Source organism: Adelges cooleyi, unplaced genomic scaffold, assembly GCF_023614345.1.
Source record: "Adelges cooleyi isolate 19-005CV unplaced genomic scaffold, UGA_ACOO_1.1 ACOO_flye_CR_arks_rails_tigmint_CR_PRNA_21, whole genome shotgun sequence".
In the NCBI taxonomy this organism is placed as follows: Eukaryota; Metazoa; Arthropoda; class Insecta; order Hemiptera; family Adelgidae; genus Adelges; species Adelges cooleyi.
This window is the reverse complement of record NW_026095871.1, coordinates 13,954,732-13,973,779: the sequence shown is the minus strand read 5'-3', so window position 1 is coordinate 13,973,779 and position 19,048 is coordinate 13,954,732. Positions and strand designations below refer to the sequence as shown.

At 28.2% G+C, this 19,048-nt stretch overlaps 3 protein-coding genes across 4 annotated transcripts; 1 reads left to right on the top strand and 2 right to left on the bottom strand.

Moving 5' to 3' along the window:
- Nucleotides 1-3,755: 3,755 nt before the first annotated feature.
- Nucleotides 3,756-9,033, bottom strand: LOC126834264 (cyclin-dependent kinase 10). The gene is made up of 10 exons (XM_050566060.1): nt 8,829-9,033; nt 8,579-8,742; nt 8,441-8,513; nt 7,912-8,092; nt 6,486-6,688; nt 5,819-5,980; nt 5,577-5,739; nt 4,663-4,784; nt 4,006-4,132; nt 3,756-3,914 (listed from the first exon to the last, which is right to left on the bottom strand). The coding sequence occupies exons 1-10, from the start codon at nt 8,842-8,844 to the stop codon at nt 3,905-3,907; spliced, it is 1,221 nt and encodes a 406-aa protein (XP_050422017.1). The 5' UTR covers nt 8,845-9,033; the 3' UTR covers nt 3,756-3,904.
- A 411-nt stretch (nt 9,034-9,444) lies between these two features.
- LOC126834263 (ubiquitin-like modifier-activating enzyme 5) lies at nt 9,445-14,103 on the top strand. The gene is made up of 8 exons (XM_050566059.1): nt 9,445-9,778; nt 9,903-10,038; nt 10,108-10,304; nt 10,365-10,551; nt 10,667-10,794; nt 10,857-11,074; nt 11,158-11,447; nt 13,789-14,103. Exons 1-7 carry the CDS (start codon nt 9,627-9,629, stop codon nt 11,409-11,411), a joined length of 1,272 nt encoding a protein of 423 aa, XP_050422016.1. The 5' UTR covers nt 9,445-9,626; the 3' UTR covers nt 11,412-11,447; nt 13,789-14,103.
- Nucleotides 11,810-18,586, bottom strand: LOC126834265 (microtubule-associated protein RP/EB family member 1). Of its 2 annotated transcripts, none has more exons than XM_050566063.1 (7): nt 18,383-18,586; nt 16,151-16,324; nt 15,492-15,598; nt 14,898-15,135; nt 12,739-12,827; nt 12,102-12,251; nt 11,810-11,982 (listed from the first exon to the last, which is right to left on the bottom strand). In XM_050566063.1, the coding sequence occupies exons 2-7, from the start codon at nt 16,308-16,310 to the stop codon at nt 11,920-11,922; spliced, it is 807 nt and encodes a 268-aa protein (XP_050422020.1). In that variant the 5' UTR covers nt 16,311-16,324; nt 18,383-18,586; the 3' UTR covers nt 11,810-11,919. The 2 variants fall into 2 exon arrangements, with proteins under 2 accessions (XP_050422020.1, XP_050422018.1); XM_050566061.1 differs by lacking the exon at nt 14,898-15,135 and adding an exon at nt 12,960-13,209 and having other exon boundaries at nt 18,383-18,579.
- Between the last annotated feature and the right edge of the window lie 462 nt (nt 18,587-19,048).

Genomic DNA, 19,048 nt, shown 5'->3' with positions numbered 1-19,048 from the left:
ATACAACGTTACCGCGGATAATAAAATTAAGAGAAAATATAGTGTCTGACGAAGCAAAATAAACCCTTTAGGTAATCACAATTCACAACTGGTGTTATTTATTCATGGGATGTCACGAACACGAATGCACGACCAGGACAAACACAATCCGGTAGAAACAAAAATGGAATTACAACCAAAGTGGGTTCACTTCCGATCTATATAAAAATAAACCAGTTGACGAGTGTTTCTAAAGACCATTCGTAATCGAAAAGGAAACAGACTTCGTCTCGAATAATTTACATTTTGTAGGAACAACCGACGTGGTGTGTGATGACTAATGTGGAAATGTTCATTTAGAGTTTATTTATACACACTACGATTTTTGAAAACTCGTTCTGGAGTTAACACACAGAACAGAATAGAGAGACTAAATAAAGAATATCTAGTCTATCTAGTCTCTCAAGTACAAAAAATTTAAGGACGTTCAGAAAACTTAATTCAAGGGGGGGGAGGGGGGCGAAATATATTTATAATAATAATATATATAGTTAATATTATACCTGAATAAAAATTAATGGATTACGACAAAAAAGTGATACCGGAGGAAATCCATTGCCTCATCGCCTCACCCCCCCCCCCTGAAATACACCTTTACAAATTACAAAACCAAATCAACAAAATAAATTAAAATTTGAGTTTTTCAAATCAAATCATGTAATTTTACATTAATAATAAAAATTCAATCATTAATAATAATCATAACATTGGAAAAACACGAAATTCACTCTACTTTACATTTTTTGCAAAAATAGTTCTCTTAAAAGTTAAATACACATGCATCAATCAAATTTTACAATTCTTCACTAATATTCTCTCCTTTTTGGAAACAAACAAACAGAATAAAACCTTAAACTAATGTTTCCAACATAATATGTAAAAAAATTGTTTGTTTTGTTTACATTCCCATTTTGTTACCTAGCATTTATATCCCGTATAGAAGGTGTAGTTGAAGATAGTTTTAAGTAGCAAAAGGAATTATTAACAAACACTCCTACATATAGCGCCATTGTAACAGACCAAAAATTAAAAAATTAAGAATTGTGAATTATGATCCGTTAGTAGATTTTTTTAAATATTTTAAACAATGAAATACCTATTAGCCTTTCCTGCATAATAAAAATACATAATATTACATTTCCAATAACCAATTCTAGGGCAAATATCGGTATGAGCAACTATCATCCAGTATTGACCAATAAATCAGTTCATCGGAAATAATTTTTTTCTTCTTTCAAAACTGATATCTATAACTAATGTTACATTATATATGATGATTTTCATTACTCTCTGAAGTTCAGTATTTTAGGTCACATTGTAATAGGTATCGATCATAAAAACGTTACTTATTTTAATTAATATTATATTACATTTAATAGAGTTGTAGTAATTTTATATTGTTAACAGCACGCCAAACATCTAATAAAGTAAAGTATAAATCTTTTACCCCAAGAAATTCACAATAACAATAGATAGATTCACAAAGTCTATATTTGAATTTATTTAATAGTACTTCAAACCTTAATGAATCAGTCAAATAGTATAGACAAGTATATCAATTTAAAAAACATTATGTAATCATTTGATACATTTTTTTGTAATAATGATAACATTAACGATGACATAATATTTTTCATTAACAAATTAGTTAAATAAGATATTCTAAACATATCTTTCAATAATAAATATGAACTATGAAGTAGTTTATAAATTTGAAAAGAAGAAGAACAATGATAGGGTAATTGTTGTTTCTAGACTTTTTAACCAAAAAAAAAAAATTAATAATAAGTTTTCATAAAAATAAAATCTATAACATATGATGTATAATTTCCTACATGTTACTTAAGCTGTATAAATATATGTACTACCAACAAAATATGTATATAACATATGAATATTATTATTATTATGTATATAACATAAAAATAAATAAAATAGTAAGTCAGGCCTAGAACATTAAATGGAATTTAGCATAGCTTTTTAACTTTTCTACTACTTAAGTTCCATTTTAAGTGTATAAAAACTATTATAACAGTAGCATATACATTTTTTTCTTTAATAGTCAATAAATTATGTCTTGAAGAGTCGGAGGTTAGTACTTTGGCAGTAGGTAAATTTTGTATGAATCAATATTAATTATTAATAAGTTTAAATAAATAATTGATGTTTAAATTGTAATTTTCCAAGTATTTTTTACCACATACTTTTGATTTATTTTCAACAAACTATCAAATTTATTCAACCTTTAAAAAACGCAGCCAATCATAAAAATGTACTTTTATAAATCTCATTAAATTTTGAAATGTATAGTATAATAAAATTTCGAAGCTAGAAAAATTCTTAATAATGTCAAAAACTAACGTAATTTTCAAGTCCAATAACAATAATAATAGATCAACGTTCAAAATGATAAATACATAGATTACAAAAATGTATGGTACTTACAGCTGTGAATAAATTCCCGCAAAATTTTCAGAACACAGTGCACAACAGGCATTACCACAACATGAACAAAAACAAAACACACAAAATTAATAAAGTATAAAACGAATAAAAACTATTAGAAAACATGCAAATCAATAAAAAAAAAAAAAACTATTTTAATCGAGTAATAAAATGTAGTATGCAATATGCGATGTCATCAGTCTACAGTTTTATTATGTAGTTTGCGTCCCAAACAGTGTTGAGTGTACCTAATGTCAGCAATAATATTAAGAAATGGCCGGTGTACAGGTACTTACCACTTCTCTGCATGATTGGTCAACGTACGGGTTTCACCGGAAACTTGTTAAACAAAAACGGAAACTTGAAATTTAGAAAACTCGAACGCACAATTAACAGTCGGAAGAAAATATTTTAAATATACTTATTATCATCGAGAAAGGAAAACACGAACGGTAAAAACAAAAACAATACATTGAGTGGGTTCGTCAACCGTTATGGTAGTGGGGGTTTGGAGCGGTATCCATGGAAAGAAAAAAACCGGTCGATTTCCAGATGCGCCCCAAAAATCGATATTGTGTTTTTTTTAGCGGCTTAGCTATAATAGTATTTGACGTATGAAACTAAAATAAATAGCATTTTTTTGTCGAACATTGAACATAAGTTCATAATATTTCCTATCGAGTTTTAATAGCAGAAATGGTTAGCAAAATCCAAAGTATTCGAATTATTTTAAAAATTGTCAATTAATTTTTTATAGGTTATTTTTTCAATAATAATACAACAAGGTTATGTTTTTTTCTTTTCATTCTACTAAAAAATTGATAACAGACTCGAATGTTTTAAATATTATTATAATATATTTTATGACTTAAATTTACGATTTGTGAATATTGTGCTCTTTAATTAAATAGTCCAACATGATTAATGGATTACGATTGTTTCGTAAACTAACATCTAGCATCAACATTCCTGCTCGATCGAAAAACGATTTTGCCATCGTCGTCACCGATGATGCCTCAACTATAGTATGTTACCATCCAGAACAATTGTTTCCTTATGAATATAGCCGACCCTTACCTGTCAACAAAGTACAGGACAACTCCGTGCTGCGAGTACAAAACAAAGAATTTGTGCATGAAGTATTCAGTAAGCCAAATGACGCCCTTGTCCAACAAGAACTGATGAAAATTACTTACACTACCAAACATCGCTGGGTGCCACCAAAAAAATGGAAAAGGCGATTTGCTCATAAAAAAATTGAAGATAGAGAATATTTGTAAAATTTTGTTATATTTGTGTTATTATAAAAAGCATTAGGCTTAAGTATTTAATCGATATTAAAGTAAAAATATGTTGCTTGCTTAACACTAGTGTATATTGAATTTTTTTTAATGTTATCTTCTTTTTTTTTAGTTTCCTCTCATTTCCAACTAAAACAAAAAAAAATATATTTATATTTTTAATAATATAGCTTTGATACTGTTACAATATATCTTGCAATTTGAATACTACTACTTTTACCTTAATAAATCTGAAAGTGATGGTACAATTGGTGGTATAGTCTGGCAAACTTTTGGTTGATTTGTCGGTTTTTTTAATTTTAAATTACGATGTTGAGGAAATGTAGGCATTAATTTTGGATCGCAAGCTGAAAATTAATAACATGTTACATTTATTTTCATTTTATCAATTTGTTGTTTATAAAAGATAAAAATTATTATTAAAAATGCCATAAAAACATAAATTATTTATGTGTTAATACATTACACTTTGTTTACGTTATTTGAAATTTGTACTTTCTGTCCTAAATAACTTAGTTTTACTACCATTGGTTTTAAAATGTACAGATAAGCGGTGCTGTACTCAAGAACGGTAACTGATTTTATGGGGATTCCCAAAATCACAAAAGTACCCTCCTCGTCATTGTTTATGGACGGGCTGATAGTAAACTAAAACTAGGGCAGCTCTGTTGATGGCAGGACCCTCCCGCAAAATCAGTCGCAGTTCTTGTGTACAGCAGTGTTTTTCTCTAATTTTAAAATGTATGGTTTTACACTTTTACCTGAGTATTAATTTTTAAATACCATTAAAAACATTCAGCAGGTCATTCACTACCTCTAACAATATTATTAATATTTACACATATGTATTTATATTTAAAATATTTTATATAATTACGCAATGGCGCTTCAACAAAATATGAACTCTGCAGACATTCTTCAGCTGTAGCTCTCCTGCTTGGTTCATACATAAATAAAAAGTTTAATAAGCGTATACCAGCATCTGACAACCACGGAAACCTAAAAAAAAAAAATGTTTGAACTTATGTCACGCAGTGAAATTATGGAAAAGTTATTATCCAACTATAAAATAACTTTACACAAATGTACATAAAGTAAGACACTAATTTTCTTGGACAGTAATACAAATTGTAAAGTTGTTCTTTTTGAAACCATTTACATATAATTTACTGTACAATATTTTAAGATACTAAATATTTACCAATTTTAGTATTTTCCAGAGCGCTAGCAACTTTTGAAACTTAAATGGGAACATCTATATTTACTCAACTTTTGAAAGTAGAATAAATTGCTGAACGTTTTTTTGACAGGTCAATAATCAGTTTTGGAGCAATAATTACTTTTTAAGTTTAAATTTTAGAACGGAAAGTGGAGTGCGGTTGAGTAACACCCGCAGATAAAAATAAGTCTACAATTAACCCTTTCTCCTGCCCTAAACTTTATTAATTTTTAAAATAACTATCCAAAACTGTTAATCAACTAGTTAAAATTTTTGTCTTATTATTCTTAATTTAAAAAGTTAGTTGAACATATATATGTTACCATTAAAGTTTTAAAAGTTGATAATCCTCTGGAGAATACTAAAATAGATAAATGTTTAGTAATTTTATAAGATTGTAAAATAACAAATAAAAATGTTTTCAAAAAAGAATAACAATAAAATAAATAAATTAATGATTCATCTGTCTTGGATCACAACAGTATCACCTTCTTAAAAATAGTGTGACATACTTCATATACATTAAAAAAACTATATAATTTTAGTATAGTGCTTTAAAAAAATTGTATTACTTTGGTCTAATGTTGTTGTAAGGTTGAGGTCTTAAAGTAAAATGTTTTAAAGCAGGAAGTGTATCGATTTCGGGCCATATAGATGCATTTGGTGTACCAAGAAGTTGACATATTAAATCTAGTTGATGAATCTCAGTGCGCCCTGGTAATAGTGGTTTATGGACTAAAAAATATGCAAAATGTATTAATATTAAATACACAAACGATTATAGAACTATGTCATAAATAATAAATATGTTTACGTAAAAGTTCTGCAAATATACACCCAGTTGCCCACATATCAATGGCTGTTGTCAACTTTGGAGATCCCAACAACACTTCCGGAGCTCTATACCAGAGTGTCACTACTTTAGCAGTCATTTTTCTTGGTGGCACCCCAAAAAATCTGGCTAATCCAAAGTCAGCTGTAAAGAAAATAATTTATTGAAAAATAATAAAACACTTATCTAATATAACAGTTATGAGGCTTTCCTTTTATCAGATCACTCATCTACTCCCCAAACTAAAAAAAAAAAAACTAAGGAGATGGAGATGTAAAAAAATTATTATGAAAAACATTACATGTTACAATATATTATTATATACCATATAATACTATTACATAATATATAATTCAATTACTATACTATGTATTACGAGAGATTAAGTCTGATATAAATAAATCTGATATTTGGTTGCAATTGTCTCTCGCCTAACAGAATAAAGAAAGACTGTCACACAAGTAAACTATATTTTTGTTGATAATGATATATATTAGAAAATTAGAAAATTATATTATATTGATACACTAATTAAACAGTTAAGTTATCCTAAAACTATTTCATTTCAGACCAAATATTACTTTAAAATTATAAACCTTTATACTATTTAAATAACCAAATTTTGTTATATGTTGATAAATATACTTGCCTATTTTAACACATCCTTTGTCTGTGATCAACAAATTGGATACTTTAAGATCCCGATGAATAATAAAATTTGAGTGTAAATATTTCAATCCTTTCAACAGCTGCAGGACTATACATTTTACTTGTGATTCTGTAAATGCAGTAGCCATATTGTCTAATAAACTAGATAAATCGTGTTCACAATATTCCATTGAAAGAAATATGCTAAAAACAAACATAAATATAAATGGTTTTAATTTGTATTATGGTTATTTTGAATCATATTTGATATACAAAAAACGTTTACTATTTTAGTAAAGGACAATAACAACACTGCTAACAACAGCACTAGTTCATCATATATTACACCTATTCAATAATTCAATATTTAATATTTGAGTTAATAAAAAATACGAAAATTTTTGGACAGATTATTGACAAATGTATGAAATAAAATAAATAAAATGTTTTTTAAAGGCATAACAAATAGAAGAGATGTGTCAAAATTATATTTTAAAGAAAATTGTGAATTAAGTTCAAACAGAAATGAATAGATATGAAATAAAGATACATCATCATCATGTAGCTTAACGGGCCATGAAGGCCCAACGCTGCCATCATGAGATGGTTTCTTGACGAATTCGCTTCCGGGACGGGTCGTCAATCCGTCGCCGGAGAGGGGGATGGCGGTTCCTTTTTACCGGACGATTGCTCGCCCAGCAAACGGAGCGCCTGTGACCGAGTGTCGAACCGGCGACAGTGAGCGCTAACACACTGCCGCCTTACCCACTCGGCCACTCCTCCTCAAAGATACATAATATCGATAATTACTCAGCAAAAGGGATGTTTTCGTAGTTTTCAGGAGGGCTAAAAAACGTTTTTTGGTAATTTTATCAAATAACAATAACCTGAATAAAACCTTATATTGTAAATATTATAAACAAATAAATCCTTATATTGTTGTTTAGACCCTATTTTTGAGCAAAAAAATATATAAGATGTTGATTTTAACTATAACTTAAAATTTAAATTGTAAAATAATGGTCACAGCTGTTATTGGCCATGCGCATTGGATAAAGCACATATTTCTCCATCCAATAGTATATGCCATGTCACATAGACCCTTTTGCTATATTACCATCGATATAGTAAAATTATAAAACCGGGTTCACACGACTTGTATATTCGTCAAATGTGTAGAATACAATATTTGGCATCCCTTTGAACCAATGCGGATTGTCGGTACAATCCGCGGGAAGAGGACAAATACCGATTACCAAATTTCACAATTACACCTTTACCACGACATGACAAGTATCCACGAATACTGAATACTCGACGAATAGATAAGTCATGTGAACTGGGCTTAAAATGTAAAATTTGTGTTAAATACAATTAAAAACACAGTATTCATTTTAATTATAAATTATATATATTATGTAATTTACCTATCTAAACTTCTACCAACCACAACTTCTTGCAGACGGACAATATTTTCATGATCACATTTCAACAACAATGATATTTCCCGAAGTGCACTCATCGGTAAACCTTCTTTTTCATTTTCCATTCGTACTTTTTTCAAGGCAACAATTTTTTCACCCGGAGCCTTTGAGTCTTTAGCGCGATCTTAAAAATAAAACACTATTAGACAATAATAATAGTCAATTTTCAATGAAAACTTATAAAAATAAACTATTTAACTATTTAGAAAACTACACAGCTTAAAGAAACACATTGATTTGTAAAAACAATACTCTCTCATCTAAGCATCAAAGCTAAAATTGATTTGATTTATTTTTAGTTGATAAGTAAAATTGTATAAATTTTAAGTGTTTATATGTTTAAAGTGCAAGTTACGCAAATATTTAAGCATTATACCAACCACAATCATAAATAAAAATTATATTTGTTTCATAAATTAATTTTAATAATTTATATTAAAAGCCATTTCATAGAATTATTTAAAGGACTTACACACAACACCATAAGTTCCTTCACCTATTCTATTCAATTTTTCAAACTCTCCAACAAAGCGACATCTTCCTGCCTAAATTAAACAATATTCATATTATAAACTACAAAAATTTATAATGGGTATAAAACGCTACTAACAAGATCCTTTTCAGGAATTTGTAATGGTTTAAGATCCCTAAAAGACAGTAAAGAGCCAGACAATATAACTGGACCAGTAGGATCATAGTCTGCCAACACTTGTTTAGATTTCTTGATTCCTCCATCAAGAGACTTTTCTTTCTTTGTTTTTTTAGAATGCTTCTCTAAAATTTCAAAATGTAACGATTATGACAACATAATTTCTTTAATAATTACACAATTAGCAACGAAATTATTAATAAAAACATACTTTTTGTTTTTCCCATTTTTATCTCTCCAAGTATCAAACGGCCTAATAGATTTTAATTAAAAATACAAATTAATCAACAAATCTCTATAATTTAAATATATTAATTAGTCAAATCAAAATAAATTCTAACTTATAATAATTAATAGTCAGAACATAACAGTGGGTACTGGTATTACTATTTAACTTTTATTATGGATTATGCGGTATGCCTTAAAGAATGGTTTTGATGATCGATAAAGCCTAGATAGCAGCAGCCAGTAGTACCAGCGGCGTTTGTTAGTATACAAGACGTGTTATCAGGATACAGTCTCATCATGGAAAATAATACTTCTCCTAATTGAAAATTTTCCTGAACAGTATAATAATGAAAATTAAAATCCAAAGCATATCTATCGCAGAATAGATTAAATTTATTCTATTTTACTTGGATATATACACATACTATGTTATACCGCAAAGTGCAAGATTTCCATCTTGTGGAAATTATGTGGATTTATAAAAATCACCTTGTTATATTGTTTACATATCTGTATTTATTCTATGATATGATAACATATCTTGCCGACGTCCCGCGGCCGTTACTTTTTTATCAAACTATTTTGTGATAACCGATGTGACACGCGTAACGCGTTATACTTTCGAACATCGATGATCAGAAGACAGAAACTGCAAAATAATAACTTTGTTTGCACTTTGCCTACTATTCTAAATCGTACATCGTAAATGTAAAACAGGAAGTGGGACTTTCACTTTAGTTTATTGAAAATTAAATTTATTTTTAAATAATTTATTTGTAAAATGTCTCTTGAAGACGTAGAAAATATCAAGAAGCGCATTGAAAATTTTAAAAAAACTCTTATCGAATTAACTGAAACTTCACAGTCAAATAATGAAACTGAACACACAATTCGAGAAATGTCTGCTGAAGTCGTGGACTCCAATCCATACAGGTAAGATTTCCTTTTAACAGATAAAAGTATTTTTTTAAAAATCAGACTAAACCTAGTATAAGAAAGTTTTATAATTTTTGAACATTTGTTGAGAAATAAAGTGTGTGTGTTTTATATGTTTTAGTCGACTTATGGCGTTGCAAAGAATGGGCATAGTTAAAAATTATGAAGACATTCGAAAATACTCCGTAGTTGTAGTGGGAGTTGGTGGTGTTGGAAGTGTCACTGCAGAAATGTTGACTCGTTGTGGAATCGGAAAGGTATTTAATGAATATATTAATAAATAATAAACCAATACAAACATAATTTAATCAGTTCTTATTTTCCAGTTGATATTGTTTGACTATGACAAAGTCGAGTTAGCTAATATGAATCGATTATTCTACCAGCCATCTCAGGCTGGTTTAAGTAAAGTGACTGCAGCTTCGATGACTCTGACTCGTATAAATCCGGATGTTAAGATTGAAACTCATAACTGTAACATAACATTAATGAATTATTTTGATGATTTCTTAAACGCATTGAAGTATACTTCATTTTGTCCTCTTTATTTTCAATTATGCTAATTTGTGTGCCGTCCTATTAGGTCGGGAGGTATTAATGGAGGACCAGTTGATCTTGTATTGAGCTGTGTTGATAATTATGAAGCACGAATGACCATAAATACTGCATGCAATGAATTAAGTTTAAAATGGTTTGAATCTGGTGTTAGTGAAAATGCAGTTTGTGGACATATACAATATATTGTACCTGGAGAATCAGCTTGTTTTGCAGTAAGTCATTAATTTAATAATATAAATACTAGAAAACATGATAATTTTCTTTAGCATTCTATCATTAAAAAAACTTTTAAAACTAATTCAAATAATCATATCTATTTTTTAATAGTGTGCTCCACCACTTGTTGTGGCATCCGAAATAGATGAAAAAACATTGAAAAGAGATGGCGTATGTGCTGCAAGTTTACCAACTACAATGGGTGTTATTGCAGGACTTCTTGTTCAAAATGCTTTAAAGTAATTTGATTAGTTTATCTATACTTATGAGACAATATTAAACAGTATTTCTTTTTTTTTAGAAAATTATTAGGTTTCGGAACAGTTTCGTGGTATTTGGGATATAATGCATTGACAGACTTTTTTCCGAGTATGATGATCAAACCAAATCCTAGCTGCGACGATAATTTTTGCATAAAACGACAAGAGGAGTTTAAGAGCCAAGTTAAAGAGCCACCGACTAGTATAGCTAACGAAAGCAGTCAAGAAAGTACTATAGTACACGAAGATAACGAATGGGGTAAGACTAAAATATAAATATTTATTTAGATTAATTTGTCACAAATCATCAAGTTACTAACGTGAGTACTACTATTGTTTTAGGTATATCCGTTGTTGAAGAACCATTAGAATCAAATAATACATTAACAGAATGTACTAAAGAGACAAGACCAGATTCAATAAACAAAAACATTAGTATAAAGAGTGAAAATGAAGAATATCTTTCGTTAGGTGATGGGCTAGAGTCAGCGTATCCACCTGGGGACAATACTGCTCCTAATGAAGATTCTGTAGTTAAGGATACTGATCTAAGTATAGAAGAACTTCAAGCACAAATGGCATCATTGCAGTCATAGTATATTTATTTGTTGGAAATAAAAAGAAAAAAAATGGTAAATAAGTTTCTCATTTATTATAAATTAATTTGTTTATAATAATATCAAACAAAATATTGATGCTCTTAATTAAAAATTGTAATTTTTTTTAAAAGATTTTTTTATTTTAATTAACAGGCAAATTCAAATTTCTTTATATTAAGCTAAGCTTACAAATTAAAACAGTTATTCTAAACAAAAAAGTTGTTTGTTTTTCTTATAAACCCTAATTTGTTATTTATGTTAGAATAAGTGATGGATCACTTTTATTGAGCTATGCTATGGCCACAGCCATATTATTACTAAATAATATAAAACTTATTAACGTTAAATACAAATTTAATAATAATAATAATAATAAAAATTAAAAAAAATACACATTCTATTTGAACATGTGCTTTTAGCAGTTTATTATATTGCATTCCGTAAAATATAATAAATATCAATTTAAAAAAAATATATCATAATTGAGTAAAAAATTAAGAGACTATTAGTAAGCTTCATCATCATCATGATTGTTAGTATCAACTTCTTCTGGAGCAGCAAATCCTTCCTGTAATTATTTAAAACAAATAATTGCATTGTTATAAGTTTTAACTATACAGCATTCTTATTTTTTATATTCTAATATCTGACAGTTTAATTTAATAACATAAAAACAAATAAGCTTACCTCAGTAGCATAAAGAATTTCCAATACTTTTGAAAACAAAGGATGTTCACTTTCTTGTTCCTGGCATATTACTTCAATGTCACGGAGTTTTCCAAAGTAGAAATCACGTTCTTTCTCCAATCCTTCAACTGTTACTCTTAATTCACTCATCTATAGTAATAAATTAAAGAATTATTAAAACTTCAATATGTTAAATTTAAACTAAAAATAACTTGAAAACTAAAACAAAAATGAGTTTGTATACTAAGTCAATGATGATTTTCATCAATTAGTCATTCTATTGATTTTTAAATAAACAGGTAAGTGGCGGTATTCACAAGATCGGCTACTGATTTTATGCATAACACAATATTTAAAAATCAATGATAATATTAAATTAAAAAATTTCTTACATGAATTAAAAATTTTATTGTTAAAAAACACAAAATAAAAAAATATATATACAATCCTCTAAATATATTTTTATATGACTAGAAATGACATAAACATTATAAATAAGCATACAATATCATACTGGACTTGATAGATTTACTATTCACGTACATATCATGGATCAACTATTTATATTTTATTTTAAATAAATAAATTGTTCTAAAGAATTTATTTTTTTTGTTTAAAATAATATATACTATTTTACCTGTCTAGTAAGTTCATCCATTTTGTGGTCACCTCTGTCACGTTGAGCCGTTCCAACAGCCGGCCGTGATGCCGGAACTCGATTAGACACTATAAAGACATAAATAACAATAAGTTATTTACCATAATATAACTTATATTTTAAGAACATTTTATAAATAAAAAACAAGCAAGCAAAAAAAAAGGCCAATTTAGGATAATTTCGAGTTAATATATACGAACTATTGCTGTTACTCGCGGGACGGAATAAACGATTATTGGGAACATTTCTAGGCGGTACTGCAGCAGACGGTTTTTTGGCAATGCCTGCTCTGGATGCTGCTCCGGCTGCTCCCATTCCCTCACCACTGCGCGCACCTACTGGGTCATATTCTGTCATTTGGTAATTGGTGTCAAAGAACTTTTTGAACCACTGTAAAAACTCGAAATTATCCTGAAAACGTCCCTTGACCAGCCTATCTATAGGTACTATCTGCAAAAAATAAAAAAATTATAAATAAAAAATAATTTAAAAACTGTAACAACTATATACTAATAAATAAATAACAAAAACAAAGTATATTAAATCAAAATCTAAAAAAATTAATTAATAATGTCCTAAATACCAAATTTTTTTACAATTTATTTCATGACAATAGCACAATCAGTAATTTAAATACTAGTAGAAATGGGTAGTTATGAATGGTACTTGTCTAATATTTTTTTACTTTACAGTTGATAAATCTATAAATTAAATATTTAACATACTTTATAGGTTATCAAAAAAAATTAAACAGTAGGGTATTAAATTAATTAATATTAGACGTATGAAAAATAACTATTTATGTATAAAGTATGAAATAATTATTCTTTATATAGCTATTCAAGTAAACATTTGGTCAGGACTATATTAGATATTGTTATTTTAAATCCGAATACATTATTACTTTTATTCACATAATGTATTGTACCTCTAGGTATACAAGTTTTTTTGTCTATCATAAAAATAAAAACTGAACCATAAGTAATTAGAACAAGTAATAATTAATATAATTTGAATTGTCTATTATAGCAGGAAATCACTATAAAAATGTCATCATGTAGCTTAACAAGCTTTGAAGACCCAATGCTGCCATCATGAGATGGTTTCTAGACGAATTAGCATCTGAGACGGCTAACCGAAGAAGAGAATGGCGGCTCCTTTCTACCAGACAATTTCTCGCCTGGCAAACGGAGAGCCTGTGACAGAGTGTCGAACTGGCGACAGTGAGTGCCAAACCCACTGACGCTTTACCCACTCAGCCACTCCTCCTATAAAAATGTACTACAATTATACTTATAAGTGTAGATCAAATACTCACAATCAATAAATTATAATATATATTAACTATTGAACACACCACTTGAATTGCATTATACAGATAGCAGCAACTATCCCACAAATCTGTGTTTGGGAATAATTTCATGTTTTATAACAATTTTTTTCAATCCGTCTCTATGAATACTAATGGGATATGAATTTACTCCTGTCACACTTAGTCGCAATGTAATTCTGATACTGTGGCAAGAAGTGTACGCTGGTCACACTTTGGTGACACAAGTGTCACAAAAAATTGCACGTTTAGTAACAGGTTAAAATTCATATGATTCTGTTAGTTTTTAAAACACTGATAAATAACGCCACAATCAAAATTGTTTTTTTGCATTTTTTAAAATTACATTTTGTATTAAGCCATGTATTACTCCATTTTGTGGAATGGATACTTTCTTCATAACGCCTTTCACGTCTTTCCTTAATTTGATTTAGCAGAACTATTAAGCTTGAGCTAAAAATTATAAGTATTTACTATAATAAAATATCTCATAGCCGTTTTCACCAACTATACATCAAATTTAAGTTTAGTGTAACTTTTAGTTTCAGTATTATTAACTATCCTTAAATTTTTAGTTTTGTAAAAGGCTATTAGTATATAAACTAGTGCATAGTTTATTTCTGAACTACTTTCTTAAGTACCATCAAATTTATTTTAAAAAATAAGTGCTACGGTACAATACACAATCAACATGCATGCTATGTGAAATTTTCTGATCTGTCTCATAACAAAATACAACACTCAAAAGGTAGAGACTAACAAAATACACCTAACTAATTATCAGTAAAAATTGTGCATTATTGAATACCGTGTCCATAGGACGGGCTTTTATAAGCACGTGCAGCATTTGGAACACGATATGGAGGTGGTGCTTGAAAACCACACACATGATCGGCAACACCAGCACCAATCATAATTCCACCACGAGCTTCTAGACCATCATAATCTCGGCCATCGTAATTGGCATCAAAAAATTTTTTGAACCATTGCAAAAATTCAAAATTGTCTTGAAACCTCCCTTTGATGAGGCGGTCAACAGGAATGACCTGTAAAGTAATTTCCAGCACCACTTTTGTACTTGCCTATTCAAATAAGTCTGTAATACCTCAAAAATGTAAGCACGTTTTCTGAACCAAAAACACCAAATAACTTCATAAAAACAACAAATTGTTTTTTTAATTAAATTTAAATGAGTAAAATTATTTTTTTTACAAATAGCGAATTTTTTTCATTCATTTCAAAATTCCTTCAACTGAAATAGATAACACATTATTCATACTGAAGTTTATCTTAAATAATAATTCCCATACTTAATTTTTTATTACCTTAAACAATTCTATTGTGTGCCATACATTTTAAAATTAATATAGATATATACCAACAAAAATACTCTTTAACATACCTTATCAACTGTCATCTTTTTAAACGCCCCTTGAAGTATTTTAAAATTTTGTATGTACTCATGTTCAAGATTTGTTCTAAACTTGACACGTTTCATTTGGACACTACCTGAAATTAACAAAAGAACTATAGGAATACCTAATCCCAAACCATAATGTATTTATATAAAAGATGTGATTTTTGGCATAACAGTTATAATTTAAACATATCATAGAATAAAAGCGCAGCTGTCTCCCAGGGGATAGCTACACCACTGAATGTGATTTTTATTCTCAAAAAAGGGAGAAAAATAAGAAAGTTTAATAATCCAAAAGTATAAACTGTTTATGCGGTTTACAAATTAACGCTTTACAATTCTTTAGGTATATTTGGTAATAAATAAATTAAAAGGTTTTTATAAATATTAATAAAAAAACTTAACAAATAAAGTCTTTTTTACATTTTTATCTTTTTAAAGTTGTTTTCTAAAGCAAAATTTGATCACATTCAATGCCTAACAAGCGAATTACATTTTATGGTAAATTTAATGGTTAGGTTGTGGATTACGGCACAGCAACTGTACATCTTTGGTAGTGAAAACAAATATATAAATAGAATAATTTAGTTTTGATACATGTAAAATGTTAGTTAACTGTGATACATAAATATTATTTTACATACCAGGAAATAACATATCCATGAATTGACAATAAGCAGCGCCTGAGCATAATTCTTCAATTTTGGTAAAACTTGCTGCTAAAGTATCATTTACCCAAGCCAACATATCATGTCGACTTAAATTTTCAGATGTCACATTGGTTGAGTACACGTTAATAGCCATATTGAATTTTTACTCTGAAACCCAACACTTAAAATATAAGACTTAGTTTTTAACAACTAAGCTAGTTTAAACTGAAAACTTTTAACATAGTGAAAATGTTTCAAATTATTATGAACTGATACATATTATTTTAAAAAGTAAATCAACTTAGTATACCTTCTGTAATACCAAATAACATTATTAAAACTATAATTTAAAAATGTATAATATAGTCAACCAAAAAAACGTACAAACTACTCACCGATTAATAAATTAAGAATTAAGTTTATACTCGTAAGGTAGCTTAAAATTTGTTTAAAAATTACAATCATGAACCAATAATTTATTATTTTAATTTCATGTATTTATAAATGGCCATTACATGTTCTAATAACAGTTCTAAAACATCAACACATAACAATCAAGACTAATTTTTAATAAAAACTATGGGTTGAAAATAACTAGTTGATTTATTGCAAGGAAATTCCTATACAGAATAACTTAATTATTGTGTAGGTGTAAGTACATGTATAATTATTATCCTCATCATAAAAACTGAAGTTAATTTATGAAATACTTCACATCATAAGACAAATACTATATTAGAAAATTAAGTGTTTACGTAGTTTTTTATAATAGATTATATTGTATAATACAATAATTGTCTTTTTACTAAAAAATAATAATGAAATGATGACAATTAATAATTAAGAAACCTATAATGGGCGTCATCATATTGAAGGAGTGTCTACAGTTGAAACATGCCTACAGATACATTAATTAAATAGAAGTAGTTTTAAACTATGATACTACTCAGTAGTACATGTTACACATCTTCGTGTTATATAAAAATATAAAATTCACTTAATCCCCATGAGCAACACAAATCATAAAATTTAGTTGTAAGATACCTACTTTTATGTACTAATAATATATATATATATTAGTATTAATTAAAACTCTTGATACATTTATAAATCATAATGCAACTACAAAAATTCATCTTATTATATTATCAAATTACATTTATAATGAACTATTAAAATTTTGAATTATTGACCAACCTAATGTAATTTTAGACTTAGTAATGGTTATAACTTGTATCGATTCACTATACTCATATGAAGTAATTAAATCATTTACAAAAACAGTTTGAAATTCTTAACTACCTACCTAGAACGAGCGCTCTTTTTTTCAAAATGCTTTAATGATTTTAATTGTTTTAAAACTTTTCATAAAATCAATAATTGTTTTGGTTTTGAAATCGGTTTATTTTTTAGTTTGTCGCTTTTATAAAAAAAATTATACTTTTTACCCATCTCCATTTGTTAATAGCATAACCTTATGCCCAAAAGCACACTTTACTTTCGAATACAGTTTAATCTCTTAAAGTAAAAATTGTTAAGATTATATTAAATATGTCACCAATAGGCAATATGATAACCATTATTATGTCTATAAAATGTATACACTCATAATTACTATAACAAGCCAAAAATGATTCATGTTTGATACCATTTAGTAAAAAATCCCCTAATAGTATTATATTACATTATACTGTAATTGTACAATTGATAAATTATAGTACTATAATCCCGAAATAAAATGTTTAAAAAAAGAATAGTATCACAAAAATACAATTTTATATAAAGGTTAACATAAAATATAAAAGTCTAGAAACTTGCAAAAAATAAGATCTGGAGTAATTAAATTTTATCATGATTGACGTCGAATAATGTTATAATAATACAAATATCATAAATCGTTTTATTACGTTATTTAATATTACAAAAAATTGTTGGTAAAATCGCCGGCATAAAAATGTACAGATAACAGTATTTAATATTGCTTTGAGCCCTAAGGGTACAATCTGCAAGAGAAATGAGTACTGGCTATTTATAAGGTCATGAATAGGCACACAACATTAAAACTAGTAGTACTAAAAGGCATGAGCAGACGACAATCGGCCAAAAAAGGCAATATTAAATGTAAGTATGTAAAGCCGAGTTCGTTAATTATTTTAAAACTGTTCGCCAAGTGAGCTGTCAGAAATATTCAAGAGTATACGTACGGCAAAATCAATGGTTGCTTACCTGTACTGTCGAGTTAGTTCCAAACCGCCGTCGCTACACTTTGTTCGTCAGCTATTGTTTAATTTGAAGCTACTCGATAAGCTTTAAAATAAAAAAAAATAAAAAACCAGAGTTTAAATTAAAACACGAAGATTAAAAAGGAATTATTCTCCTACTCAACGAATCACATCGGTTTTGGAATGACGAGCTCGACGACGGCCGACTAGTTTTAAGTCAATTACCATATTACCGGTAACCTGGTTACGGTTTCTCCACTGTCGCCACACGCCATCGCAAACAAGTGCTGACCCCTGACGCATCAAATAATAATGTTATGACGAATCATTGAAATTAAAATGTCAAAATAAATCCTAGGATAAAATATCAAGATGGATAATTTTAATGATGCTACTTATACCTATTATTAAACTTATTCATTCACCTCAAGGCTTAATCTCGGGTCAATTACAAAAAGTTCTAAAATTGAAAATAATGTATTATGAAAGCAAAATGAATTTTTGAGGAGTTGGCTTCGTTATTATATATTTTTTTAATAACTTCAGTACTAGTACTTAGGGTTTTGTCAAGGTTTATAGATTTCATTATTTAAATATTGTCTATAATCTATATAGCTTATAAACTTAACACAACTAAACAAAGTCTCGGCAATACAGCACGAATTTTTTT

Coding starts and splice junctions, on each gene's coding strand:
- LOC126834263 (XM_050566059.1), top strand. CDS start 9,627: ATGTCTCTTGAAGACGTAGAAAATATCAAGAAGCGCATTGAAAATTTT. Junction 10,795..10,856: donor CTTGTTCAAAATGCTTTAAA/GTAATTTGATTA, acceptor CTTTTTTTTTAG/AAAATTATTAGGTTTCGGAA. Junction 11,075..11,157: donor ACACGAAGATAACGAATGGG/GTAAGACTAAAA, acceptor CTATTGTTTTAG/GTATATCCGTTGTTGAAGAA.
- LOC126834264 (XM_050566060.1), bottom strand. Junction 5,981..6,485: donor CAAAGGATGTGTTAAAATAG/GCAAGTATATTT, acceptor TTTTCTTTACAG/CTGACTTTGGATTAGCCAGA. Junction 5,740..5,818: donor TATATTTGCAGAACTTTTAC/GTAAACATATTT, acceptor CATATTTTTTAG/TCCATAAACCACTATTACCA.
- LOC126834265 (XM_050566061.1), bottom strand. CDS start 16,310: ATGGCTATTAACGTGTACTCAACCAATGTGACATCTGAAAATTTAAGT. Junction 13,210..15,491: donor AAAAGATGACAGTTGATAAG/GTATGTTAAAGA, acceptor TATTTTTTGCAG/ATAGTACCTATAGATAGGCT. Junction 12,252..12,738: donor TGGATGAACTTACTAGACAG/GTAAAATAGTAT, acceptor TTATTACTATAG/ATGAGTGAATTAAGAGTAAC.